This window comes from Heloderma suspectum, chromosome Z (genome assembly GCF_057233095.1).
Source record: "Heloderma suspectum isolate Gila_16-S chromosome Z, 16-S_ref, whole genome shotgun sequence".
Lineage (NCBI taxonomy): Eukaryota > Metazoa > Chordata > Lepidosauria > Squamata > Helodermatidae > Heloderma > Heloderma suspectum.
In genome coordinates this window covers 367,981-394,574 of record NC_139476.1, presented here as the reverse complement: position 1 = coordinate 394,574, position 26,594 = coordinate 367,981, and the positions used below count along the sequence as shown (strand labels likewise).

Genomic DNA, 26,594 nt, shown 5'->3' with positions numbered 1-26,594 from the left:
CGGGCTCCCGCTGAGGCGCAGGCCCGAGCCCCGCCGGGCCCATCCGGACGAGGCGCCCGGCCCGCGGCTCCCGCTCGCGGCCCCCCGCCCGCCGCCGCGGCTGCCTCGCCCCAAGGCCCGGCGCCGCAGGGGCGCGAGGCTCTTCCAGGGGCCCGCGAAGCCCGCTCCCCCCGGCCGCGGGCCAGCGCCAGGCCGGGTCCTCGGCGCCCCGCGCCCGCCGCCAGCCCTCGCGGCGCGCGCGCCAGGAGCACCGCGCCCGCGCCTCGGGCCAGGAGCGCCGAGAGGGCGGGCCGGCGCTCCCAGGGCGGCCGCCACGCCGGCCCAGCGCCGGAGGGCCGGCGCGCGGCTGCGCCGGGGCTGCTGGCGAGGGCGCGCCCGCCCTCCGCCGGGCCCGCGGAGCCCCGCTGAGAAGGGCGGCCCGAGGACGCCGCCGAGCGCGCCGGGGCCGTTCCCGCCCGGGGCGGCGCGCGGCCCGGTCGCGGGCGCCGCGGCTCAACCCCGGCCTCGTGCCGTGGCGGCGCCCGCGAGCGGCGGGCCCGTGCTTCCTCGCGCCCCCCCGCGGAGGCAGAGGGCGGCGGCCCCCGCCAAAAACCGCGCGAACCCCAGGGGTGCTTCTGAGAGACCCGGCTTCTGCCCAGCCCCAAAAGCTGCCTGCCCCCTGCCCGCAAAGCCGCGCCGCGCACGCAGCACGTTGAGCAGAGGGGCCCCCTCACCCACAGCCCCTGCGAAGGCCCCCTCGCTCCCCGCCCCTGCAGCTCCCCGGGAGGCGCTCTTCCAGGCCCCCGGGGCGCGTTTCCCTTCCCCCTGGGCACCCCTGAGAACGGAGCCCAGGCTTCGCTTGTGTTTTCTAAGGTTCCTCCGGAGCTCATGCGGGACCCAGAGGCCTCCTTGGAAGCAGAGGTGGTGCTGGGGGTGGCACGTCGCTTTGCAGCATGCAGCCCCCCCAGGGAACGTGGCAGGCTGCAACGGAGGCCACATTGGGGCTAACGGGCACCATGTTGGGGACCCCAGGTTAGGAGGCACCAAGTTCAGTTCCCCACTTGGAGATGCCAACTGCCCTGGAAGACCCATTGCCAGGCAGCCCAGACAAGACTGAGCTCGATGGAGCAGTGGATTGTACTTGAAGCAGGTTCCTGTGTCGCTCTTTGATTTGGCTCCTCATTTAGAACCCCGAGGACCAGAACTTACTTTGCCTCTGAGAGAATGCCTGCAACTCAGCAGCAGAAACTGCCCGCTTCACATGCAGGGGGTTGCAGGCTCATGCCGCAGCACGAGGGGGAATTAGGTTTGTCTTTGCTCCTGCAGAAAAAGCGACAGGATTCTTTTCTGGCTCTTTCAAATAGCGAACATTGGACACTTCATGGGACAGGCTGAAAACCTGTACATCCCTCAGGAGACCGTGTTACTTGGAATGTCTTCCCAGCTTACAAAATAGAAACAACTACAGAATGCTTGGATTTTCTCCCCTATTTATCGTTCACATGAGCATTTACACCTATTTTTGTTTCTATAAAAAGACACACAAAGCATGCCTAATTGGGGGAAATGCCTTTATTGCTGGTAAACTTCTGGTCTGCACTCAGTTTATGCTCTGAAGTTTATCTACAATACATCAGCCTCCTTAAGTGATCTCATTTCACCGAGCAGAGAATGGTTTACCAGATGTAAATGCCTAGGGTGGCTTCTGTCATTCAAAAGGTCCTGAGACTGAACTTGAGTCACAAACTAAGAGTTCCTAGGAAAGTCTAGAACAAGAGTAGGCAGGGTCCAGGAAAGTCTTAAAAAGAAGGGAGAAATTGGGTAACGCTCAAAATCACACAGACAGGTGGAAAGAGATGGTTGTGCTGCTAACAGTTCAGGACGTGTGCCTGGATGACCACAACCTAAGGCCTAAGGAGAAAAAGGCGTCAGAGGTATGCTCACTTAACAGCTGGCAATTGTTTTCTTGGTAATTGTTTTACCTGAGCAAGACTTCCAGTAGCTTGACTTTTGTCCACAGCAGAACTGGGGAAGAAATACCGGGGGAGCAATCCTTGCATTTGGAGGTGCCGAAGTCCAGCATATGGAGGTGTTTAATTGGAAGGACATCATTTCCCCTTTACTGATAGCAATGGAAGAACATGTCTACTGTATAGTGAGGACAGGGAAGAAGGAAGCACCCCCCCATCCCTAGCTCCGCCAAAGCAAGAAGCACGGCCGCCTTGCTGCATGGCCTCCTGCCAGCGAGTCCGTTGCTTGGCTTTGGTGTGTGCTTCGGGGGCGGGGGGAGACCGGCTCTGTCAAGCTTTGAGCCCCACCAGCATCCCCACTCTCTACCCCCCACTCCCTTCCTTGGGAAAGCTGGCAGGGGGCTGCTCAGGCAAATGGGGGACGGGGGGCATGGGAGGGTCCGCAGCGGATTGGGGAACCCCAGGCAGGCGGCCCCAGTAGCTCAGTGGCAGAGACCCCACTCCCCCGTCCCAGGCTCAGCTCCTGGCAGCAGCGCCCCCGCTCCGCCCCAAGCCCGGCGTGCAGTTGCCAGCAGAAGAGAGGAACCCGGGCCAGGAGCACACAAGTAGCTGGCTTTGGGCTGTTTTCTTCCCCAGCTCTCGGCTGCGTTGCGTTGCGTTGCGGTGTGCGTGCGTGTGCTTCAAAGCACTACGTGAGATGCGCATGAATGAAGTTTCCCTGCCTTTTCAAGCCGCTTTCTGAAAGGATCCCCGCCCGCTCCCTTACCCGCGCATTACTTCTCGCTGCACGGCGCAGCCCGCGGGCCCAGCGCCTTGGGAGGCGAGCGTGCCGGGGAGCAGCCGCCGCTGCCGCCGGGGCAGCGCCGACGCGCCAGAGACCCTCCCCTTCCGCCCGCGGCTGGGGCGGCCGGGGGCGGGGCGGGGCGTCGCCTCCCTGTGACGCCACTTCCGGGAGGAAGGCGGGCGCAGCCGCCCCGCGGGCGCGGCGAGGGGCGCTTCGCGCGGGGCGGGGCAGGGCAGGCGAGGGAGCGCCGCGAGGCGCGGCTGCGCGGGGGAGAGGCGGGCCGCCGTGCCGGGGCGCGGGGCGGAGCGGAGCGGAGCGGAGCGGAGCGCTGGCCGAGGCTCCAGCCGGTCCGCGGGGTTCCGGGGCGCCCGCCGCGCCGGCCGTGGCCGGCGAGGGGCCCCGGTCCGAAGCGGGCGGGCCCGGCTGCTGCGGCCGCGGCCCGGGAGAGCGAGGCCTCCGGCGCGCGGGGCGCCTCGCGGCGCGGACCGGGGGCCCCGCCGGCCTTCGCGCCCCCCTCCCGAGGGAGCGAGGGTGAGGCGGAGCGCTCGCGCGGGCCGGGCTGTGGCGGCGTGCGGGCTTGGAGGGGCCACGCCCGGGCAGTGCTTGGCGAGGGCTGGGGCGGGAAGCCGACCGCGGACCATCCGCACGAGAGAGCAGGGACCTCCCCCCCCCCGGGTGCGTGCCAAGTCCAGTCCTGCTCTGCCTGAGGAGCGTCCCGGTAGCCCTAACAACGACCTTGTGAGGTAGCTCCGTGTTGCCTTATTTACTCATTATAGGAAGGATCTTAAAGGCAAAACTGCAGTACTTTGGCCACATAATGAGAAGACCGGGCACCCTGGAGAAGATGCTGATGCTAGGGAAAGTGGAAGGCCAGAGGAAGGGGGCCGACCAAGGGCAAGGTGGATGGCTATTCTGGAGGTGACGGGGCGCTGGGGGTGGCGACGGCCGACAGGAAGCTCTGGCGTGGGCTGGACCATGAAGTCAGGAAGAGTCGAAGCGACTGAACTAATAAGCAAGTCTGGGGGGGGGGGGGCTGACCTCAGGGAAACTACATTTGACACTGTCACTGATGGCAGATGTTGGAGACATGGTGCTTTGGAGGGAGGGGGCTTTCTATGGCTCTGTTCCTTTTCTTTCTGAACAGCTGTTGCCAGGTCTTGGTAGAGGGCCACATGCTGCAAAAATACCCCCCCCCCCTTGAAAATCCACTGCTCTTTTTCCAAGTGGCTGTTGCAAGGCCTTGCGCTGGGGTGGCTTCTGTTAAATGGGACCCACAGGAAGCCCCTGCAAGCGTCAGGACTGCCCTGCACCCCACTGCAGGAGGTGGCCTGGGCTGGCGGCTGCTGCCCACCAATGCCCAGCAGGCCCGTCCTTGTGTCCGGAGGGCTCTTGCAAGGTGGAGGGAGGGGAAACGGTCTGTGTGGTTTTATTCTGATACTGTGTCGCTATTCATTTGTGCGGTATTTGCACGCTTCCATGTCTCCGGAAATCATCGAAGTTCTCCCTTTTCGTCCCCTCAGTTTGTTCTGGAAAAGCCCCCCTGCACATGTTTAGGACACGTTCCTCTGTGCTCAGGTCCTCCATTCCCCTGCCTTGGACGTTCAGCTGGGCAGCCCTCCATCTTGGCTGGGCAGTTCGCACTGGCAGTCTGAGTGTGACGCACTCTTTTTGGGGCACAGCCACTCGCGGGGGTTCAGCAGAGGGTCTTCCCTGCCCAGCGCATCCCTCTGCTGCCATCAGGTGGCCACTCACTCTGCACCCTCTTTTCGAGGCTTGTCTCTGTGACTGCACTGTGAAATTGCAGTCCCTTTGCTCCACGTTGTCATTAACAAACACGATGAGAACACAGAGGAGGACTAGCACAAAGCCCACGCCGTGATGTTTGACCAGTATAGTCCATTGGTCTTGAACTGGTGGTGGTTTTAACAGGTTTATATTAAGAGCAAGGGGACAAGAAAGAAGCTCTCTTTCTGTGGTTTTCCCCCTTTAATAGGGAAGAGGATCAGCAGATATAACTTATCTTTCAGCAACATATACTTGCAGAAATTCATTCTTAAAGGTACAAAAGCATCTGGGCACCTTACAGAGTATGGACTACGTGTGTACTGTGTAGTTAAAGTAGCTGACCCCCTATTAGCTGCTGTATTTTAGAATCACAACTTTAATTGCACCCCTTTTCAGATCATACTAGAGGTTTGGTGGAAATAGTGAAGATACAGGTGTGAGGAGATGGAGGCCATGAGGACAGTAAGCACAGAAGGTGTAAAAACAGCTTACCGTTTGCAGGCATGCCTGAATGAGTAAGCCACTTGAATACTTACACATAGCCTTTAAAACAAACTTACACAAGATTGTAGTTTGCATCTTGATGCTGAAGTCTGAAAAATATTTCAGGAATGCAAATCATATCGCCACTTACATGTATAAAGGGATCAGACTAAACAACTGGCTAGTCACGCACACCCCTTCAGAAGTTGAAGCTTTTCAATGCATGGAGCCAAACATCGCATCCCACACATCTGATTACTATAAATCAAACTGTTGCAAATTTAGTGGGAATTAACCCTAGGTAAGAATGTATACAACAAGCCTTTCAGTGTTACTTTGAAATATGATAACGGTATTTACTCTCAAGTAATCTTACACAGGATTGCCACATGAGCAGCCCTGTAACAAAGTATCAAAGGAAGGAGCAGTGCACGTCACTATACATAGTTTGGGGGTGTAAGCAGCCTTGCTCAGATGAAGACAGCACCACCCACACGATCAATCCCTGGGAAAATTCTTGAGCAGATGATAAAGCAATCCATCTGGAAGCACCTTGACAACAATGCCGTGATTACTCGAAGCCAACATGGATTTGTCAAAAACAAGTCCTGCCAGACAAATCTGATCTCATTTTTTGATCAAGTCACCTCCCTTGTGGACTGTGGGAATGCTGTAGGCATCATATACCTCGACTTCAGCAAAGCTTTCGACAAAGTGCCCCATGATCTCCTGATGAGCAAACTAGATCAAAGTGGGCTAGATGAAACAACGATCTGGTGGATCTACAGTTGGCTACAGAATCGGACTCAAAGGGTGCTTCTCAATGGGACCTTCTCAAACTGGGGAGAGGTAACGAGTGGGGTACCGCAGGGCTCAGTCCTGGGCCCAGTGCTCTTCAACATTGTTATTAATGACTTGGAGGAGGAGCTGCAGGGAATGCTGATCAAATTTGCAGATGACACAGAATTGGGCGGGATAGCTAATACTTTGGAAGACAGAAATAAAATTCAAAGTGATCTGGATAGACTGGAGCGCTGGGCAGAAAACAAGAGAATGACATTTCATAGGGACAAATGCCCAGTTCTGCACCTAGGACAAAGAAACCAAATGCACAGTTACAAGATAGGGGATACGTGGCTCAACAACACTGCAAGCGAGAAGGATCTTGGAATTGTTGTCGATCACAAGCTGAATATGAGCCAACCATGTGATGTGGCTGCAAAAAAGGCAAATGCTCTTTTGGGCCGCATTCATAGAAGCATCGCTTCCAAATCCCAGGCAGTGCTAGTTCCCCTCTATTCAGCACTGGTTAGGCCTCATCTGGAGTACTGTGTCCAGTTCTGGGCGCCACACTTTAAGAAGGATGCAGACAAACTGGAGAGGGTTCAGAGCAGGGCAACAAAGATGATCAGGGGACTGGAAACAAAGCCCTATGAGGAGAGACTGAAAGAACTGGGCATGTTTAGCCTTGAGAAGGGAAGACTGAGGGGAGATAGGATAGCGCTCTTCAAGTACTTGAAAGGTTGCCACAGAGAGGAAGGCCAGGATCTCTTCTCAATCATCCCAGAGTGCAGGACACGGAATAATGGGCTCAAATTTCAGGAAGCCAGATTCTGGCTGAACATCAGGAAAAACTTCCTGACTGTTACAGCAATACGACAATGGAACCAATTCCCTAAGGAGGTGGTGGGCTCTCCCACGCTGGAGGCATTCAAGACGAGGCTGGACAGCCATCTGTCAGGGATGCTCTGACTTGTGGATTCCCGCACTGAACAGGGGGTTGGACTCGATGGCCTTGTAGCCCCCTTCCAACCCTACTATTCTATGATTCTATGACGTTGTGTGTAATAACGTTGTGTGTAATAGGGCCCCTTCCAACCCTACTATTCTGTGATTCTATGATCATCCTACTACACGGGCTTTCCAGTTGCTCACTAGTGTTAGTCTACAGGAGCAGAGGCAGTCCTGCTCTTCTATCTCACCAAGAATCATTGCTGCAAAAGAATCTGCTCCTAGGTGCTCTAGTTCGGCAGCAGCCTCCCCATTTCACCTGCCACTTCCCCTCCTGACTCATACAGTGAAACCTCAGCCACACCTCCAATGCCCAGCTGAAGATGGGGAACTTTGCATTTGTTGTTCTCCCGTCGTTCAGTCGTGTCCGACTCTTCGGGACCCCAGGCCTTCCTGTCCTGCGCTCTCTCCCGGCGTGTGCTCGGGTTCATTTGCATTAGTGCCCCCCCCCCCATCAGCCCGGCGTTGCAGCCCCGGCTGAAGTTACATTGAGTGATTCGGGAGGGGAAGGAGCAGCCGAAGATGGGGGCGTGGCAAGCCAAGCTCGGGGCATGAGGCAAGAAGGGATTCTGCTTCAAGCTGCACCGAGCGTGCGGGAAGTGCGCGCTGAGCGCTGCGTGGACGGCCTCTTCCCCGTTTCCGTCTCCGCGGGTCGCAGCCTGTGACGGGTGCGCGCAGGTCCCCGGGTGGCTGGCCCCGCGCTTTAGAAGGGAGAGGGGGCGGGCAGACGCGCCCCAGCATCTCGAAGGGGAGCACTCGGTGCCGGTACGACAGGGGCGCTGCTGGGCGCCGCGCTCGCGTGGTGCCCTCGCCACCGGGGACCCGGCCGGGGGCGAGGAGTAGGCGCCCCCCGGTTTCCGCCCTCACCCCCTCCCGGGCCCTGAAGGCCTCTGGGGCGTCCCACGGCCGTTTCCCCCGGGGGGCACCCCGCAGCGCTCCAGGCGCTTGGGCCTGCCGCCCCGTGCCGTTGGCCGGGCTGGCAGGCACTGCAGGCCCCAGCACCTGGTGGGCGCGTGATGCCGCCGCCCAGGTGGGCTGCTGGGGTTCGCTCCTGCTCCACATGCAGCCTGGCCCACACAAGCGGCCGCCTCGGTGAGCGTGTCGGCCCCAAGGGCGCTGCGGGAGTCTGTGCTGCCAGAGGCCCAGCCCCCCCCCCCCCCCCCCGAAGCGGCCAGGGGCTTTTCGTCAGGTGGCGGCTGCCGCCCAGGGGGCTTCCAGACGAGGCTTTGACGGTGCCGCTGTTGCCCCGCTTCCTTCGCGGAAGGTCAGCGGGTGCCCAGATTGCGTCGTCCTCCATGTGCGGGCGTCCCGCGTTTTCCCGCCGCCGCTTCCGTCTCGTTCTGTGCTGTGGAACGTCCGTGGAGGGAAAAACCGAGACTCCTGCAGGAAGCCTCCTCCGTGGTAGCACCTGGAGCCCTCCGCCCAGAAGCCCGTCAGCGCCTGCTGGACACAGGCGAAGGCTTCCCTCTCTCCCTCCCCTCGCCCAGCTCTGCCCCGCCCTCGTCGGGTCACCCAGGACACAGGGGCTGCGTCTCGGTCCCTCCGCTCTGAGGAGGTGCGTCGGCAATCTGAGATTGCGTGCTGATGGCCCGTCTTATATAGAGTGGATCTTTCCCTCCACTTTCCCCCAGGATTTAGCTATTTGCCATGGCTTCAAAAAGGAAGAAACGCGCCAGACTCGCCACGAAGAATTCCTTCAAGAGCAAAAGAGTGGATGCATTTGTGAAGGATTTTGACCTGGAAGGTAACAGCCTCTCTTAGTTAACAGACACCTGTTGGGCTGTTAGGAAGGGGAGAACTATTCATTTTTCAACCTAGAAACAAATGAAGTCAAATCCTGAGCTCTAAGGATGGCTTTTAACTATCAGAAGATAAAAGCTGTTGAGCATCTGGCATCCCATCAGTCTGGATGACGTGTCAGTTGTTCAGGCAACCCAGAAACTCGATGGTCTTACAGGCCCCTTCATAGAATCATAGAATGGTAGGGTTGGAAGGGGCCTACACCTCCCGGGCTAATGCTTTCTACTGTCGTATTGCTCTAACAGTCAGGAAGTTTCTCCTGATCTGACTTCCTGTCACTTGAGCCCATTATTCTGTGTCCTGCACTCTGGGATGATCGAGAAGAGATCCTGGCCTTCCTCTCTGTGACAGCCTTTCAAGAACTTGAAGAGTGCTATCATATCCTTGATTGGGTGGCCAGTAGTAGACTCGGACCACCATGTTCCTTTTATTCTTTGCTGCATTTATTTTAACCCAGATGCTCTCGATGGGGCTACCAAGCTCATCCTCCTGTATTTCTGTGCAGATATAAGTATTTTTCACATATAGTGCAACCCCACCTCCCTTTCTGTTCCTCCTGCTCTTTTTCAACAAGTTATATCCTTCAACTGCTGTATTCCAGTCATGAGAGTCATCCCACCAAGTCTCAGTTATATCTATCAAGTCATAATTTCCCTCCTGTATTAAGAGTTGAAGTTTGTTTCCCATACTCTGGGCATTAGTATATAGACGTCGAAGACCATGTGCTTCATGGTCTGGCTTTCTTCCTACATGTTTGTGAAGACTATTTTGGGGCACTGTTAGAGCTGTTCTCTCCATTGCGGTGCATGAGCCTTCGTCCATTGTTACCCCCAACTTTACGTCTCCCTTCCCTGTAGGATTCAGTTTAAAGCCCTCCTGAAGGCTCCCTGCATTCTATGCAAACAATGGAATGCAAGTGGTCTCCTCTTAGCCCCATCGAGAGCATCTGGATCAAAATAAATGGAGCAAGGAATAAAAGGAACATGGTGGTCGGAGCCTACTTCCAGCCACCCAATCAAGGAGAAGACGAGGATGAAACTTTTGAAAAGCAAATAGCCAATGTTTCAAGGAACCATGATGTACTAGTAATGGGGGATGTCAATTTCCCCAATATTTGTTGGGAGAGGAATTCTGCAAAACGTGGCCCCCTCCAGGAAATTCCTGACTTGTGTGGCGGATAACTTCCTCCTACAGAAAGTGGAGGAAGGAACTAGAGGATCGGCTATCCTTGACTTGATCCTAACCAACAGAGATGACTTAGTGGATAAAGTAGCAGTTACAGGAACTCTGGGGGAAAGCGACCATGTTGTACTTGAGTTCTTGGTTCTAAGGGAAGCAAAAGCTGAGTGTAGTCAAACATGTACCTGGGATTTTAGGAAAGCTGATTTTAATAAACTCAGAACAATGATGAGGTCCCATGGTAAGCGACTCTAGCGAGAAAAGGGGTCCAAGATCGGTGGGAGCTTTTAAAAAAGGAAAATCCAATGTGGCTTCACAAAAAGCTTAGAGATGACCTGAAAACTAAAAAGGACACATATAGGAAGCGGAGAGAAGGCCAAGCAACAAAGGAAGAGTACAGGCAGGTAGCACAGAATTGCAGGGATGGTGTCAGGAAGGCTAAAGCTGAGAACGAGCTGAGGTTAGCGAGGGATGCTAAAAGCAACAAAAAGGCTTTCTTCAGCTATGTGCATGGTAAAAGACAGAGGAAAAAAATGGTTGTTCAGCTATTAAATAAGGATGGAAAAATGATAACAGATGACAAAGAAAAGGCAGAGGAGCTCAATTCCTACTTTGGCTCAGTCTTCTCCCAAAAGAGGGTCTATGACCCCACTGGCAAAGACGAAGTAAAGGCTGAAGGGGCAGGATTGCAGCTTGAGATCAATAGGCATATAGTCAAGGAACACCTAATGACTTTGAATGAGTTCAAATCTCCAGGCCAGATGAACTGCATCCTAGAGTAATAAAGGAACTGGCAGAAGAACTCTCAGAACCGCTGCCTATTCTCTTTGAGAAATCATGGAGGATGGGTGAAGTGCCAGATGACTTGTTGTTGTTGTTGTTGTTCAGTTGTGTCCGACTCTTCGTGACCCCATGGACCATAGCACGCCAGCCCTTCCTGTCCTGCGCTCTCCCGGAGCGTGCTCAAGTCCATATTCATTGCATCGGTGATGCTATCTAGCCATCTCATCCTCTGCCGTCCCCTTCTTCTTTTGCCTTCAATCTTTCCCAGCATCAGGGTCTTTTCCAGTGAGTTTTCTCTTCGCATTAGGTGGCCAAAATATTTGAGCTTCAGCTTCAGTATCTGTCCTTCCAATGAGCTGTCAGGGTTGATTTCCTTTAGGATTGACTGATTTGATCTACTTGCAGTCCAAGGGACTCGTAAGAGTCTTCTCCAGCACCACAGTTCAAAAGAATCGATTCTTCGGCGCTCAGCCTTCCTTATAGTCCAGCTCTCACAGCCATACGTTACTACTGGGAAAACCATACCTTTGATTATACGAACCTTTGTCGGCAAGGTGATGTCTCTGCTTCTTACTATGCTGTCTAGGTTCGCCATAGCTTTCCTCCCAAGGAGCAAGCATCTTTTAATTTCATGGCTACAGTCACCGTCTGCGGTGATCTTGGAGCCCAAGAAAATAAAATCTGTCACCGCTTCCATTTCTTCCCCTTCTATATGCCAGGAAGTGATGGTGCCAGATGCCATGATTTTAGTTTTTTTAATGCTGAGTTTCAAACCAGCTTTTGCACTCTCCGCTTTCACCCTCAACAAGAGGCTCTGTAGATCCTCTTCGCTTTCTGCCATTAGGGTGGTATCATCTGAGTATCTGAGGTTGTTGATAATTCTCCTGGCAGTCTTAATTCCGACCTGTGATTCATCCAACCTGGTGTTTCTCATGATGTACTCTGCATATAAATTAAATAAGCAGGGCGACAATATGCAGCCTTGTTGTACTCCTTTCCCAATTTTGAACCAATCAGTTCCATGTCCGTTTCTTACCGTTGCTTCTTGACCCTCGTACAGGTTTCTCAGGAGACAGGTAAGGTGGTCTGGTACTCCCATCTCTTTAAGGATTTGCCAGAGTTTGTTGTGATCCACACAATCAAAGGCTTTAGTGTAGTCAATGAAGCAGAAATAGACGTTTTTCTGGAATTCTCTTGTTTTCTCCATGATCCAGCAAATGTTGGCGATTTGATCTCTAGTTCCTCTGCCTCTTCTAAACCCAGCTTGTACTTCCGGTAGTTCTCGGTTCACATACTGCTGAAGCCTAGCTTGTAGGATTTTGAGCATAACCTTGCTGGCATGTGAAATGAGTGCAATTGTACCGTAGTTTGAACACTCTTTGGCATTGTCCTTCTTTGGAATTTGAATGTAAACTGACCTTTTCAGTGTTGTGGCCACTGTTGAGTGTTCCAAATTTGTTGGCATATTGAGTGCAGCGCTTTAACAGCATCATCTTTTAGGATCTTAAATAGCTCAGCTGGAATACTGTCATCTCCACTAGCTTTGTTGTTAGTAATGCTTCCTATGGCCCACTTGACTTCACTCTCTAGGATGTCTGGCTCAAGTTCAGTGACCGCACTCTCATGGGTGTCAGGGACATTAAGATCTTTCCTGTATAGTTCTTGTGTGTATTCTTTCCACCTCTTCTTAATCTCATCTGCTTCTGTTAGGTCCCTGCCTTCTTTGTCCTTTTCATGCCCGTCTTTGCACAAAACGTTCCCTTGATATCTCCGATTTTCTTGAAGAGATCTCTAGTCTTTCCCATTCTATCGTTTTCCTCAATTTCTTTGCATTGTTCAATTAAGAAGGCCTTCTTGTCTCTCTTTGCTATTCTCTGGAACTCTGCATTCAGTTGGATATATCTTCCCCTTTCTCCCTTGCTTTTCGCTTCCCGCTACTTGTAAAGCCTCATCAGACAGCCACTTTGCTTTCTTGCACTTCTTTTTCTTTGGGATGGATTTAGTTGCTGCCTCCTGAACAATGTTACAGACCTCCGTCCATAGTTCCTCAAGCACTCTGTCTATCAGGTCTAATCCCTTAAATCTATTCGTCTCCTCCACTGTATATTCATAAGGGATATGATTTAGGTCATACCTGAACGGTTTAGTGATTTTCCCTACGTTCTTCAATTTAAGCCGAAATTTTGCAACAAGAAGTTCATGGTCTGAGCCACAGTCAGCTCCAGATCTTGTTTTGACTGACTGTATAGAGCTTCTCCATCTTTGGCTGCAAAGGACATAATCAGTCTGATTTTGATATTGACCATCTGGTGATGTCCATGTGTAGAGTCGCCTCTTGTGCTGTTGGAAAAGAGTGTTTGCTATGATCAGCGTGTTCTCTTGGCAAAACTCTATTAGCCTTTGTCCTGCTTCATTTTGTAAACCAAGGCCATGCTTGCCTGTTATCCCGGTGATTTCTTGACTTCCTACTTTAGCATTCCAATCCCCTATGATGAAGACGACATCTTTAGGGCTCAGTCCTGGGCCAAGTGCTCTTCAACATTTTTATTAATGGCTTGGAGGAGGAGCTGCAGGGCATGCTGATCAGATTTGCAGATGACACAAAATTGGGCGGGATAGCTAATACTTTGGAAGACAGAAACAAAATTCAAAGTGATCTGGATAGACTGGAGCGCTGGGCAGAAAACAACAGAATGACATTTCATAGGGAGAAATGCCAAGTTCTGCACCTAGGACAAAGAAACCAAATGCACAGTTACAAGATGGGGGATATGTGACTCAACAACACTACAAGCGAGAAAGATCTTGGAATTGTTGTCGATCACAAGCTGAATATGAGCCAACAATGTGATGTGGCTGCAAAAAAGGCCAATGCTATTTTGGGCTGCATTCATCGAAGCATAGCTTCCAAATCCAGGGAAGTACTAGTTCCCCTCTATTCAGCACTGGTTAGGCCTCATCTGGAGAACTGTGTCCAGTTCTGGGCACCACACTTTAAGAAGGATGCAGACAAGCTGGAGAAGGTTCAGAGGAGGGCAACACAGACGATTAGGGCACTGGAAACAAAGCCCTATGAGGAGAGACTGAAAGAACTGGGCATGTTTAGCCTTGAGAAGAGAAGACTGAGGGGAGATATGATTGCACTCTTCAAGTACTTGAAAGGTTGTCACAGAGAAGAAGGCCAGGATCTCTTCTTGATGATCCCAGAGTGCAGGACACGGAATAATGGGCTCAAGTGACAGGAAGCCAGATTCCGGCTGAACATCAGGAAAAACTTCCTGACTGTTAGAGCAATACGACAATGGAACCAATTACCTAGGGAGGTGGTGGGCTCTCCCACACTGGAGGTATTCAAGATGAGGCTGGACAGCCATCTGTCAGGGATGCTCTGACTTGGATTCCTGCATTGAGCATGGGGTTGGACTCGATGGCCTTGTAGGCCCCTTCCAACCCTACTATTCTATGATCTTTTTTTGGTGTTAGTTCTAGAAGGTGTTGTAGGTCTTCATAGAACTGATCAACCTCAGCTTCTTCGGCCTCAGTGGTTGGCGCACTTGAATTACTGTGATGTTGCCTTGGATTCGTACTGAGATCATTCTATTGTTTTTGAGATTATACTCCAGTACTGCTTTTCCCACCCTTCTGTTGACTATGAGTGCTACTCCATGTCTTCTAAGGGATTCTTGCCCACAGTAGTAGATACAATGGTCACCTGAATTAAATTCGCCCATGCCTGTCCATTTTATTTCGCTGATTCCCAAGATGTCAATGTTCAATCTTGCCATCTCCTGTTTGACCACCTCCAGCTTACCTTGATTCATTGATCTGACATTCCTGGTTCCTAAACAATATTGTTCTTTACAGCGTCGGACTTTCTTTTCACCACCAGACACATCCACAGCTGAGTGTCCTTTCGGCTTTGGCCCAGCCGCTTCACTCTTTCTGGCGCTACTTGGGAATTCCCTCTGCTCTTCCCCAGTAGTATATTGGACACCGTCCGACCTGAGGGGCTCATCTTCCGGCGTCATCTCTTGTAGCCTTGTGATACGTTCCATGGGGTTTTCTTGGCAGGAATACTGGAGTGGGTTGCCATTTCCTTCTCCAGTGGACCACATTTTGTCAGAACTCTCCGCCATGACCTGTCCGTCTTGGGTGGCCCTGCACGGCATAGCTTATGGCTTCACTGAGTTACGCAAGCCCCTTCGCCACAGCAAGGCAGTGATCCATGAACGGGGCCAGATGACTGGAGGAGGGCTAATGTCCCTATCTTCAAAAAGGGTAAAAAGGAGGAACCTGGGAACTACAGACCAGTCAGTCTGATATCAATCCCTGGGAAAATTCTGGAGCAGAATTCTGCTTCTGTAGTCCCTAGACCAGCTAGAGCAGCTTGCTCTGCTCTGCTTTGCTCAGCTGGGAGGCAGGAAACAGACTGATTCTGTGATTCTATGAAACTCCTGATGATGGGGAGCCTGACCTGGGACACAGGAGCGGATGGGGCGGCTCTTGCCCCCGACCTTTCAGTGGCAGAGGTTGACTGCCTGGGCTCCAGGATCAGGCCGCCTTGGCTGTGCTTGGCTTTTGTGTTCTCTACCTAAGGAGGGTCACTTGGCCTTTCATCGTCTGGCCCAGAAGTTTCTTTCCTAACAAGCTTTTGTTTTGTTTGGGTGAGGCGAATAGTTCTCTGAGCTGACCCCCTGGGAATATTGAGCCGCAGGGAACACAGCACAGTGACATGCATATCTTATTCTGCTTGCTGTATAACACTTTGAGCCTTGTGCAAAGTCCATCCGGCTCAGGATCGTCTACTGACTGGCAGCAGCTCTCCAGCGTTTCAGGCGGAATCTTTCCCAGCCAGACTACCTGGACTGAGTCTGGGAGCTTTTGCATGCAACGCAGGTGTTCTGTCACTGAGTCTCTGCCAGATACATATCTAAATGCTTAAATAGATCTTAACCTTTGCAAGTGGAGCACCGTTGACCCTTGTCCTGCAGGAGTTAATGGCGGTGCAACCCTGAGCATCGCTTGTGGAGGTCACGAGAGATTGGCAGACTCTCTAAGTGGAATCCAAGAGAGAGACTCTCCAGGATTCGAAGCTTGCCCGAACTCTCAAGTGGGAGGGATCTGTACCTCCAGGTTTAGTCATGCCCTTCTCTCCATCCTTTTTTAGTCAAAGAACGCCTGGATCAGTTGAGGGTGGCTGGCAAGAGGCTCCAGAAGGAAGTGAGCGAAATGTATGACATAGAGCTCCTCCGCCTTCCTGTGGCCCTGAGGGAGATGAAGTGGCTCAGTTACATTGGTATGTTCCTCTGACCCTTGCTAGCAGAAGGATGAGGCTCTTCTGTCTCCCTTGGCACGGTTTGGTTCTGTTCTAATCAAGGCACCTTCCTTCTCTTTAACTCTAGAAGGAAGTGAAAAGTTGATGGAGAACACAGCCTTGGTAGGTAGCATCTATTCACCCCATGTAAATCTGCCCCATGGAGCTCTGGTGCTGTTCTTGGTTTGGGTGGCAGATCCTGGGAGAGCCTGCCAGGCCTCCTCCCTGGTTGTCCCAGTGAAACTGCCTTTCTTCAGCCAAGAGCACAGTCTTGTCTTTGCTTTGGTTTCAGATGGATGCGGACATGCGGGAAATCACCAAGCTGGCATCTGAGGCCATTTACACCCCTCTCGAAACTGTCAGGCAAGGTCAGTGGGAGGCCTGCATGCCATAGCTTAGAGTGCGTTCTCTCTTTCGGCAAGTCCCTCATGAACAGTTGGTGATCCTGTGTGTGTTTTTGACTGACTCTCAGCCAGGAAAGACAAGCGGACCGTTGAAGCCATTGACGAGGAGCCGGGGGTGCCTATGCTGCCTGCAGGCAAGAGGACCAGGCAGGAGAATGAGGCTGCCAGAGCCCCAGAGCCCATTCCTGGGACTCTGCACTGGAAGGTGGGGCTCCGTGGGTTTGCCCGTGGTTCTGCTCAGCTGATGCAGCTTTTCTTCTTGCAGGCCAAGGGCCCGGCTTCAGGAGCTGCCCGCACCCGGAAGCCTTTGCGTACTTGGCATCGGCACCGGCTGTGCTGAGTGAGGCCGCTCCACTTTCCACCTGGCCTGTGGGCCTGCCATGAGTGCGAAACGCCCCAGGGGAGGCACGAGCCTGGAGTCTGCCCTTGGGTAGTCCTTTGAGCATAGAATCCCCCCCCCCAGGGGGGGAGAGGATTACTTCATGTGCAGTCCCTGCACAACAGGAGGTGTGGAAGTGTCTCGGGGCCAGTTAGATGCACACAGAAATGCTTCTGCCGGCTTCCCCTCTGAAACGGCTGCAGTCCAGCACCACGTGCGCCTTGCAGTGGAGATGGGCTGGCCGCTGGGTCTCTGGCTGTGGCAGACTAGGACTCTGCTGCAGGCTCTTTCCTGCTGCCCAAGCAGAGTACTGCACCAATCCTGTCCACAAGCCACAGAAGGGCCACATGATGCTCTGTTTCCGTGTTCCAGGCAAAGACATCAGCCAACAAGGCCCAAACATCTCAGGGGGGCAGGCCTCCCTCGGCCATGTCTACTTCTCTCTGTGAAAGGTAAAGGGGTAGGGAAGAGGCAGGCGCCCTGGCGTCCTCCAGGGGCTTTGGACCTCAGCGCCCATGTTCCCTGGCCATGGGCCATACCGGTTGGAGCTAATGGGGGTTATAGTCAGGAACGTCTGAAGGGCAGCAGGTTTCCTGCCTCTGGGGTGGGGAGTGCAGAGCCGGGTGGGGGCCTCCCTTCTGTGGTCTGGCTGGCTTGGATCCCTTGGGGCATTGAGTTGAGGGGCTTGTGACAGTCAACTGCTGCAGTGAGGTCAGCTGGCCCTGGAGACGTTTTCCACTCGCTTTTTAACAGGACAAGGAAAGCGAATGTTGTCACTGTGGTCAGCCAGGCAGCCCACGGCCCCACCTTTGGGGGCACCCCCCCCCCTGCAGTGACTCCAAAGGTTGATGTCAGGTGAGCCACCCCGTCTCTCTGTCTGCCACGTTTGCACTGGGTGGGCGAAGGGCCCTAACCCCTGCTTGGCCCTCGGAGACCAGAGCTGCTGCAGCCACTGTTCAGACAGGGTCTGCCTGTCCCCCTTCTGCTCTTGCTCTGAGGGCTCGTGTGCCAGCCCCCCCCCCCGCCCGCCCGCCCGCCCGCCTGCCTGCCCGCCCGCCTCCAGAGCATGTCCTTCCCTGTTACTGCTGGCTTGGCTCTAGGGCTTTCCCTTGTCTCATCAGATGTGTTTCAGGCTTCGGTTCTCCTTGGGAAAGGCTGTTCAGCCGCCATTTGGGGATGTCTGTCTTCTTTCCTTCAGCATTTTCCAGACCCCAGGTCTGCGGGCCCCTGCTGCGCATGAGCGCGTGTTCAGCATCACTGCAAATGGCAGCCCTCTTGCAAGCGGCAATGAGATATTGTTCACGCTTCCTGTGGGCGCAGGGGAGGTAAGGCAGAGGTCTGTGGCCATCTGGGTCGGGGGCAGAGAAACGCTCTGGAGAGGGCAAAGAGCTAACGGTCAGACAGTGCTTCAGAAGAGAAAGAAATGTGGCAGTAATTCACTGGGGCTGTTGAGCTTGGTGCCTAAGTTCCATTGGAGAACGGCAAGGTCCCTTTTGTTTCTTCACACTGGCTGCCTTATGCTCTCTGCCTCCCGCCCTGGAAGACGTGATCCTTTATCGGTCCCGTCTGCACTGAGCCAAGCAGTGCTGCCTGTGGCATGATGCCCTCTGCTCTCCTCTGCACAGTGCATCCGTTTGAGAGCTAGCGAGCTCTCCGAGAGGCACCTGATGTGCCTGAGTGCGGGCGCGCTTGGAAGCGTGGAGAAGATGGCAGTAAGTCTCTGCTTGTGCCTTTGCTCCTTTTTGGCCTTGAATCGCGCCCCCCTCTGCCTTTCCAGAGGCTCTTCTTTGGATTTTGAGGGTGGGGGTGGGGTGGCCCAGGCTGCACCTCAGCACTCGGGGGGAGGCAGGGGGGAGCATACCAGTTCCCCACCCTCTGCCGTGTAGGAGTGTCTTCCGGAGGGGGGTGGGGTTTCCTTGCAGTGCCATTCTGAGCAGAACTGCAGCCTCTTGGTCAGGCCTCCCCCCGCCTTTTCCCCAGGTGGAGGTGCCGGCTAAGCAGGGGTGGGGGAGGGACCTTCCGCCCCAGCACTGCGAGCCCCAGCAGCAGCCAGCAGGGCCTGCTGACCACAGAGGTGGTCCAGCCTTGGAGGTCCTCTCAGGTTCCTGGCCAAGCCCAGCATTGCCTTCCGGGGGGAGCTCTGCTGCTTGACTGAAGCTGCTCTTCTCTCCTTATGTCTAGACTCACCTTCTATGTCTCTGTAGCAGTGTGATGAGCCACAAGTGAAAATTATGGACACAGTTAAGATTGTTATTTGTTGGAACTTTTTATCCATGTCTACAGTTTTTAGGAGTGTTTTGAAATGTGAATAAAACGTTTTCTTCAGGCACCTGAGAATATCTTCTCTTCTCTTTTGGGATACATGTCACAATGGATTACTGAGCTAGTTGGAGGTGAACAGGGTTTATTTGTGATGTGGCTGAAACATCAGAAGAGCCCCGATGGATCAGACCAGAGGCCCACCTGGTCCCACACCTGGTTTCTCCCAGCGGCCCACCAGGTGTGCCGGGAAGCCCACCAGCGGGGCAAGAGTGCAGTAGGCCCCTCCCCCTGCAGTTGTCCCCCGGCGCTGGTGCTCAGGGACAGGCTGCCAGCCCCTGAACCCGACGGCTCCATGCAGCCCTGCTAACAGCATCCACTGCTGGTTCCAGCCTCCATCCATTTGTCTGTTCCCCTTTTAAAGGAGGGTCAACTGATCTGGCACGTTGCACATTCTCCTTCTAACTGCTGCCTGGAGTATTCCACGAGAAAGGTGGGAAACAGTAAGTCAGCCTCAGTGTCAGGGTGGACACTGAGCCCATAGAACCTCAGAGCAGTTCTGATTCTGAGGAGGAACAGCCGTCTGTGGGAGAGGAGCGCGTTCATCCCTCCCAGGCCCTGCAGCTGGCAGAGATTCCTCCTGCCGCAAACAGCGACGAGGTATGGAGGGCGCGGAAAAGAGGCGTAGTGCCCGTTTGGCGCGCAAGCAACAGTTGCGTCCAGAGGACCCAAGGGAAAAGTGGAGGGACTCTCCCTAGCCCATAAGTTCAGGGTCTACAAGTGACTCTCATTCAAACAGGGACCAACTGTTTCCAACCCGGGGCATAGGTTACTCCGCTGTTCATAGCTTAGTCGCTGGTGATAGAGTTATTAAGTTGTAAAAGGAATAAAGCCTTGAAAATAATCCTTTGTCTGTGTCTGGAGTTGGTTACTGGGGTAGACTGAAAGAGGCCAGCTAGGGCCTCCTGACACTCAGTCGTGCCCTGTAGCTCTGCAGGAAAGCCAGTGTGGGGTTGCAGGCAAAGAGCTGGGCTCGGGGAACTGTGGTAAGGGCTGTCTGTCTGTCACAGTCCAGCCGTGCCCCCCACACTCACACATCTGGTGCCCTCCTGATGTGACAGACTACAACTCTTATCTTCCCCAACCAGCATGGCCAATGTTGATGGGAACTATAGTCCAACACACCTGGAGGACATCAGGTAGAGGGAAGCAATGGCCGTATATTCCACTAAATGGTCCATAGAGGATTAGTAGCCTCATTTGTGCAAGCAGTCCCTGAGCATACACAGAATGCACACTGGAAGCCACGCTGAGCTGCAAAAATATCACGACAGATTCAAGAATATATCTCTGCTTTCTCATAACCACCCTCTTGGCAAGGCTACTAAGGCCTTGGCTTGGAGCTGTGACAGAAGCCGTTCCTCTGTGGACCCTGCTTTCCTTATAAACCCATGTCCTGGGAAATTAAGAGAGCTGGCTGACCTGTAAGGAGTATGTGGAAAGGACAACAGGTTCAACCCCCAAGAGCCTGCATTTAACTAAAGTGGAGTTCATCTCACCTGCTCTAAGACAGGGTGTTTTGCTGTAGACCGGTGGGGTTCGAAAGGAGGCCGTCCTCAAATGCCCTTCCTTGAATCATAGAATCATGGAATAGTGCTCCCTGCTCAATGCAGGAATCCAAGTCAGAGCATCCCTGTCAGATGGCTGTCCAGCCTCATCTTGAATACCTCCAGTGTGGGAGAGCCCACCACCTCCCTAAGTCATGGGTTCCATTGTTGTATTTCTCTAACAGTCAGGAAGTTTTTCCTGATGTCAGCTGGAATCTGGCTTCCTGTCACTTGAGCCCATTATTCCATGTCCTGCACTCTGGGATGATCAAGAAGAGATGCTGGCCTTCCTCTCTCTGACAACCTTTCAAGTACTTGAAGAGTGCTATCATATCTCCCCTCAGTCTTCTCTTCTCAAGGCTAAACATGCCCGTTCTTTCAGTCTCTCTTCGTAAGGGTTTGTCTCCAGTCCCCTGATCATCTTTGTTGCCCTCCTCTGAACCCTCTCCAGCTTGTCTGCATCCTTCTTAAAATGTGGTGCCCAAAACTGGACACAGTACTCCAGATGAGGCCTAACTATTGCTGAGTAGAGGGGAACTAGTACTTCCCGGGATTTGGAAGCTATGCTTCTATGAATGCAGCCCAAAAGAGCATTTGCCTTTTTTGCAGCCACCTCACATGGTTGGCTCATATTCAGCTTGTGATCGACAACAATTCCAAGATCTTTCATAACAATGTTGAAGAGCACTGGGCCCAGGACTGAGCCCTGCGGTTAGGGATGTACGAAAGTTCCGCCACGGTTCTCGGGGAGGCCAAATACCAGTGCATTCGGCCCCCCAAAATCGGTGGTGGAATGGCCTGCTACCCCCCCACTCCCCCCCGGGACGGGACTTACCTGGGGCGTGTCTTCCTGGCGGCGGCGGCTCCGGTGGCGGTTTGGCGGTGGCGGCTGCAGCGGCTGGTCTTCCGACCGGCCGCCGCCACCACCATTTCCAGGTTTAAAAAACAACAAAAAATTGTGATAGGCTACGTAAAGATTTACGTAGCCTATCATGGCTAGATTTTAAAAAAACACCATGATAGGCTACGTAAATGTTTAGGTAGCCTATCACGGCTGATTAAAAACAAAAAACAAAAAACGTGCGTACGCAAATGGCGGCGCCCATGGGCGCCGCCATTTGTGTTCCTTATTTTGGCACGTCTTAGTCTACGTAAACATTTACATAGACTAAGACGGCAAAAATAAGGGGAACGCAAATAGCGTAGATGCGACGCTATTTGCGTTCCCTTAATGGCTATGGCCGCCGCCATTTGCGTCCCTCCTAGCCAGCAGCCGGATGTCTGGCTGCTGGCAGAGCCGGACAGCGGCTCCGCAGAATCGCTGCGGAGCACAGCTGGCCGGCCAGGATTCCGGGGGGGGGGAGGAACAGAGCACCTCCCCCCCCGGTGAGGATTCCGGGGGGAGGGACAGAACGCCTCCCCCCGCACCATCAGCATAATCCCTGAAAGGTAAGTACCTTTCGTACATCCCTACCTGCGGTACCCTGCTTGTTACCTCTCCCCAGTCTGAGAAGATCCCCATTGATAAGCACTCTTTGAGTCCGATTCTGTAGCCAACTGTGGATCCACCGGATCGTTGTTTCATCTAGCCCACTTTGAGCTAGTTTGCTCATCAGGAGATCACGGGGCACTTTGTTGAAAGCTTTGCTGAAGTTGAGGTATATGATGTCCACAGCATTCCCAAGTCCACACGGGAGGTGACCTGATCATAAAATGAGATCAGAGTCGTCTGGCAGGATTTGTTCTTGACAAATCCATGTTGGCTTCGAGTAATCACGGCATTGTTTTCAAGGTGCTTCCAGATGGATTGCTTTATCATCTGCTCCAGAATTTTCCCAGAGATTGATGTCAGACTGACTGGTCTGTAGTTCCCAGGTTCCTCCTTTTTACCCTTTTTGAAGATAGGGACCACATTAGCCCTCCTCCAGTCATTTGGCACTTCATCCATCCTCCATGATTGCTCAAAGATAATAGACAGTGGTTCTGAGAGCTCTTCTGCCAGTTCCTTTATTACTCTAGCATGCAGTTCATCTGGCCCTGGAGATTTGAATTACTTCACTCATTCAAAGTAATTAGGTGTTCCTTGACCATATGCCTATTGATCTCAAGCTGCAATCCTGCCCCTTCAGCCTTTACTTCGCCTTTGCCAGCAGGGTCACAGACTCTCTTTTGGGAGAAGACAGAGCCAAAGTAGGAATTGAGCACCTCTGCCTTTTCTTTGTCATCTGTTATCATTTTGCCATCCTTATTTAATAGCTGAACCACCATTTCTTTCCTCGGTCTTCAAAACTGGGAAAGGAGTACGATAAGGCTGTATATTGTCACCCTGCTTATTTAACTTATATGCAGAGTACATCATGAGAAACGCCAGGTTGGATGAATCACAGGTCGGAATTAAGACTGCCAGGAGAATTATCAACAACCTCAGATACTCAGATGATACCACCCTAACGGCAGAAAGCGAAGAGGATCTACAGAGCCTCTTGTTGAGGGTGAAAGCGGAGAGTGCAAAAGCTGGTTTGAAACTCAGCATTAAAAAAACTAAAATCATGGCATCTGGCACCATCACTTCCTGGCATATAGAAGGGGAAGAAATGGAAGCAGTGACAGATTTTATTTTCTTGGGCTCCAAGATCACAGCAGACGGTGACTGTAGCCATGAAATTAAAAGATGCTTGCTCCTTGGGAGGAAAGCTATGGCGAACCTAGACAGCATAGTAAGAAGCAGAGACATCACCTTGCCGACAAAGGTTCGTATAATCAAAGGTATGGTTTTCCCAGTAGTAACGTATGGCTGTGAGAGCTGGACTATAAGGAAGGCTGAGCGCCGAAGAATCGATGCTTTTGAACTGTGGTGCTGGAGAAGACTCTTACGAGTCCCCTGGACTGCAAGGAGGTCAAATCAGTCAATCCTAAAGAAAATCAACCCTGACAGCTCATTGGAAGGACAGATACTGAAGCTGAAGCTCAAATATTTTGGCCACCTAATGCAAAGAGAAAACTCACTGGAAAAGACCCTGATGCTGGGAAAGATTGAAGGCAAAAGAAGAAGGGGACGGCAGAGGATGAGATGGCTGCAACACGTTGCCTGTGGGCCTGCCATGAGTGCGAAACGCCCCAGGGGAGGCACGAGCCTGGAGTCTGCCCTTGGGTAGTCCTTTGAGCATAGAATCCCCCCCCCAGGGGGGGAGAGGATTACTTCATGTGCAGTCCCTGCACAACAGGAGGTGTGGAAGTGTCTCGGGGCCAGTTAGTGCTCTTTGGCGTTGCCCTTCTTTGGAATTGGAATGTAAACTGACCTTTTCCAGTCTTGTGGCCACTGTTGAGTGTTCCAGATTTGTTGGCATATTGAATGCAGCACTTTAACAGCATCATCTTTTAGGATTTTAAATAGCTCAGCTGGAATACTGTCATCTCCGCTAGCTTTGTTGTTACTAATGCTTCCTAAGGCCCACTTGACTTCACTCTCTAGGATGTCCGGCTCAAGTTCAGTGACCGCACTATCATGGCTATCAGGGACATTCAGATCTTTCCTGTATAGTTCTTCTGTGTATTCTTGCCACCTCTTCTTAATCTCATCGGCTTCTGTTAGGTCCCTGCCTTCTTTGTCCTTTATCATGCCCGTCTTTGCACAAAACGTTCCCTTGAGATCTCCAATTTTCTTGAAGAGATCTCTAGTCTTTCCCATTCTGTTGTTTTCCTCGATTTCTTTGCATTGTTCATTTAAGAAGGCCTTCTTGTCTCTCCTTGCTATTCTCTGGAACTCTGCATTCAGTTGGGTATATCTTCCCCTTTCTCCCTTGCTTTTCGCTTCCCTTCTTTCGTGAGCTACTTGTAAAGCCTCATCAGACAGCCACTTGGCTTTCTTGCATTTCTTTTTCTTTGGGACGGATTTCGTTGCTGCCTCCTGAACAATGTTACGGACCTCCGTCCATAGTTCCTCAGGCACTCTGTCTATCAGGTCTAATCCCTGAAATCTATTCCTCACCTCCACTGTATATTCATCAGGGGTCATACCTGAACGGTTTAGTGGTTTTCCCGACGTTCTTCAATTTAAGCCGAAATTTTGCAAGAAGCAGCTCATGATCTGAGCCACAGTCAGCTCCAGGTCTTGCTTTTACTGACTGTATGGAGCTTCTCCATCTTTGGCTGCAAAGGACATAATCAATCTGATTTCGATATTGACCATCTGGTGACGTCCATGTGTAGAGTCGCCTCTTGTGCTGTTGGAAAAGAGTGTTTGCTATGATCAGCATGTTCTCTTGGCAAAACTCTATTAGCTTTTGTCCTGCTTCATTTTGTACACCAAGGCCATGCCTGCCTGTTATCCCGGTGATTTCTTGACTTCCTACTTTAGCATTCCAATCCCCTATGATGAAGAGGACATCTTTTTTTGGTGTTAGTTCTAGAAGGTGTTGTAGGTCTTCATAGAACCGATCAGCCTCAGCTTCTTCGGCCTCAGTGGTTGGGGCATAGACTTGAATTACTGTGATGTTGAATGGTTTGCCTTGGATTCGTACTGAGATCATTCTATCATTTTTAAGATTGTACCCCAGTACTGCTTTTCCCACCCTTTTGTTGACTATGAGTGCTACTCCATTTCTTCGAAGGGATTCTTGCCCACAATAGTAGATATGATGGTCACCTGAATTAAATTCGCCCATGCCTGTCCATTTTAGTTTGCTGATTCCCAAGATGTCGATGTTCAATCTTGCCATCTCATGTTTGACCACCTCCAGCTTACCTTGATTCATTGATCTGACATTCCAGGTTCCTAAACAATATTGTTCTTTACAGCATCGGATTTTCTTTTCACCGCCAGACACATCCACAGCTGAGTGTCCTTTCGGGTTTGGCCCAGCCGCTTCACTCTTTCTGGCGCTACTTGGAAATACCCTCTGCTCTTCCCCAGTAGCATATTGGACACCTTCCGACCTGAGGGGCTCATCTTCCGGCGTCATATCTTTTAGCCTTGTGATACATTCCATGGGGTTTTCTTGGCAAGAATACTGGAGTGGGTTGCCATTTCCTTCTCCAGTGGACCACATTTTGTCAGAACTCTCTGCCATGACCTGTCCGTCTTGGGTGGCCCTGCACGGCATAGCTTATGGCTTCACTGAGTTACGCAAGCCCCTTCGCCACAACAAGGCAGTGATCCATGAAGGGGAAGGCCTGGATATTAAACTATTAAACTATACCTTCTGTGTGGGGTGAACATACGTGGCTGGTGACAATATAAATACATGTGCTGGGAGTCAGAAAAAGATTCTGCCCAAGAGTGGGACTTGGTTGTGGGTGTATTTGGCTAGGGTGAAGGTTTAGGGAATTTGGCCTGAGGTAAAAGAAATCATCAAGGAGCTTGCAGAATCATAGAATAGTAGGGTTGGAAGGGGCCTACAAGACCATTGAGTCCAGCCCCCTGCTCAGTGCAGGAATCCAGGTCAGAGCATCCCTGGCAGATGGCTGTCCAGCCTCGTCTAGCAGCTACAGTATCGCCTGAGTCCTTCAGAATTCTCACTAAGCAGCCTTGAAACCCACAAAATAAATATTAGCATTCCCTCATGTACAGAATATCCCTTTAATACATTAACTTGCTTAATAGTTCATCTTGTCTCTGGTGTTGGTGCCCGTAAACCTCTTACACTGTTTATATCCATCTCTGGCCGCTCCAAAGGACACTTGGCTATTATGGCCCCATGCAAGGAGCGGGGATTGCTAGGGCCACCACTGTAGGTACTCCTTCATCACACACACGAGGAATATTGGGGCCCCTGCTGTTTTCCGTGGAGCTGCTGCCATGACTCCACCGTATTCTTAAGGCCATTCAGAAGTACGGGAGATTTGTAAGGGTAAAAATAATCCCAGAGAGTTTTAGTAACCCTCACACGTGCGACCCATTTAACATGGCGTTTATCGACGGTTACGTTAGACTGCAGCCACCTTGTACTTATTACATTCTGATTTCATTGTCTGTTTGGAGACGATCCCTAGAAACTGCTCTGTTAGGGGTCACAGCAGTTGCGCCCTGAAACCACGTAGCAAGGACGTATTTCAACTTGGAATTGTTTTCTAGAAAA

The 26,594-nt window shown here is 52.4% G+C and overlaps 1 protein-coding gene across 2 annotated transcripts; it reads left to right on the top strand.

Moving 5' to 3' along the window:
• Positions 1-7,345: 7,345 nt before the first annotated feature.
• Positions 7,346-19,807, top strand: LOC146333428 (borealin-like). 2 transcript variants are annotated; one of them, XM_084826091.1, is made up of 11 exons: positions 7,346-7,460; positions 8,424-8,536; positions 15,722-15,850; positions 15,957-15,991; positions 16,161-16,236; positions 16,341-16,477; positions 17,024-17,103; positions 17,405-17,506; positions 17,850-17,976; positions 18,277-18,363; positions 18,833-19,807. In XM_084826091.1, exons 2-11 carry the CDS (start codon positions 8,440-8,442, stop codon positions 18,875-18,877), a joined length of 915 nt encoding a protein of 304 aa, XP_084682217.1. In that variant the 5' UTR covers positions 7,346-7,460; positions 8,424-8,439; the 3' UTR covers positions 18,878-19,807. The 2 variants fall into 2 exon arrangements, with proteins under 2 accessions (XP_084682217.1, XP_084682216.1); XM_084826090.1 differs by having other exon boundaries at positions 7,346-7,557.
• Positions 19,808-26,594: the final 6,787 nt, after the last annotated feature.

What these genes read in the sequence shown, in the direction of transcription:
- LOC146333428 (XM_084826091.1), top strand. Translation starts at nt 8,440, where the DNA reads ATGGCTTCAAAAAGGAAGAAACGCGCCAGACTCGCCACGAAGAATTCC. An exon ending in TCTACTTCTCTCTGTGAAAG is followed by an intron (nt 17,104 to 17,404) that starts GTAAAGGGGTAG and finishes GCTTTTTAACAG; the next exon opens with GACAAGGAAAGCGAATGTTG. An exon ending in TTCCTGTGGGCGCAGGGGAG is followed by an intron (nt 17,977 to 18,276) that starts GTAAGGCAGAGG and finishes TCCTCTGCACAG; the next exon opens with TGCATCCGTTTGAGAGCTAG.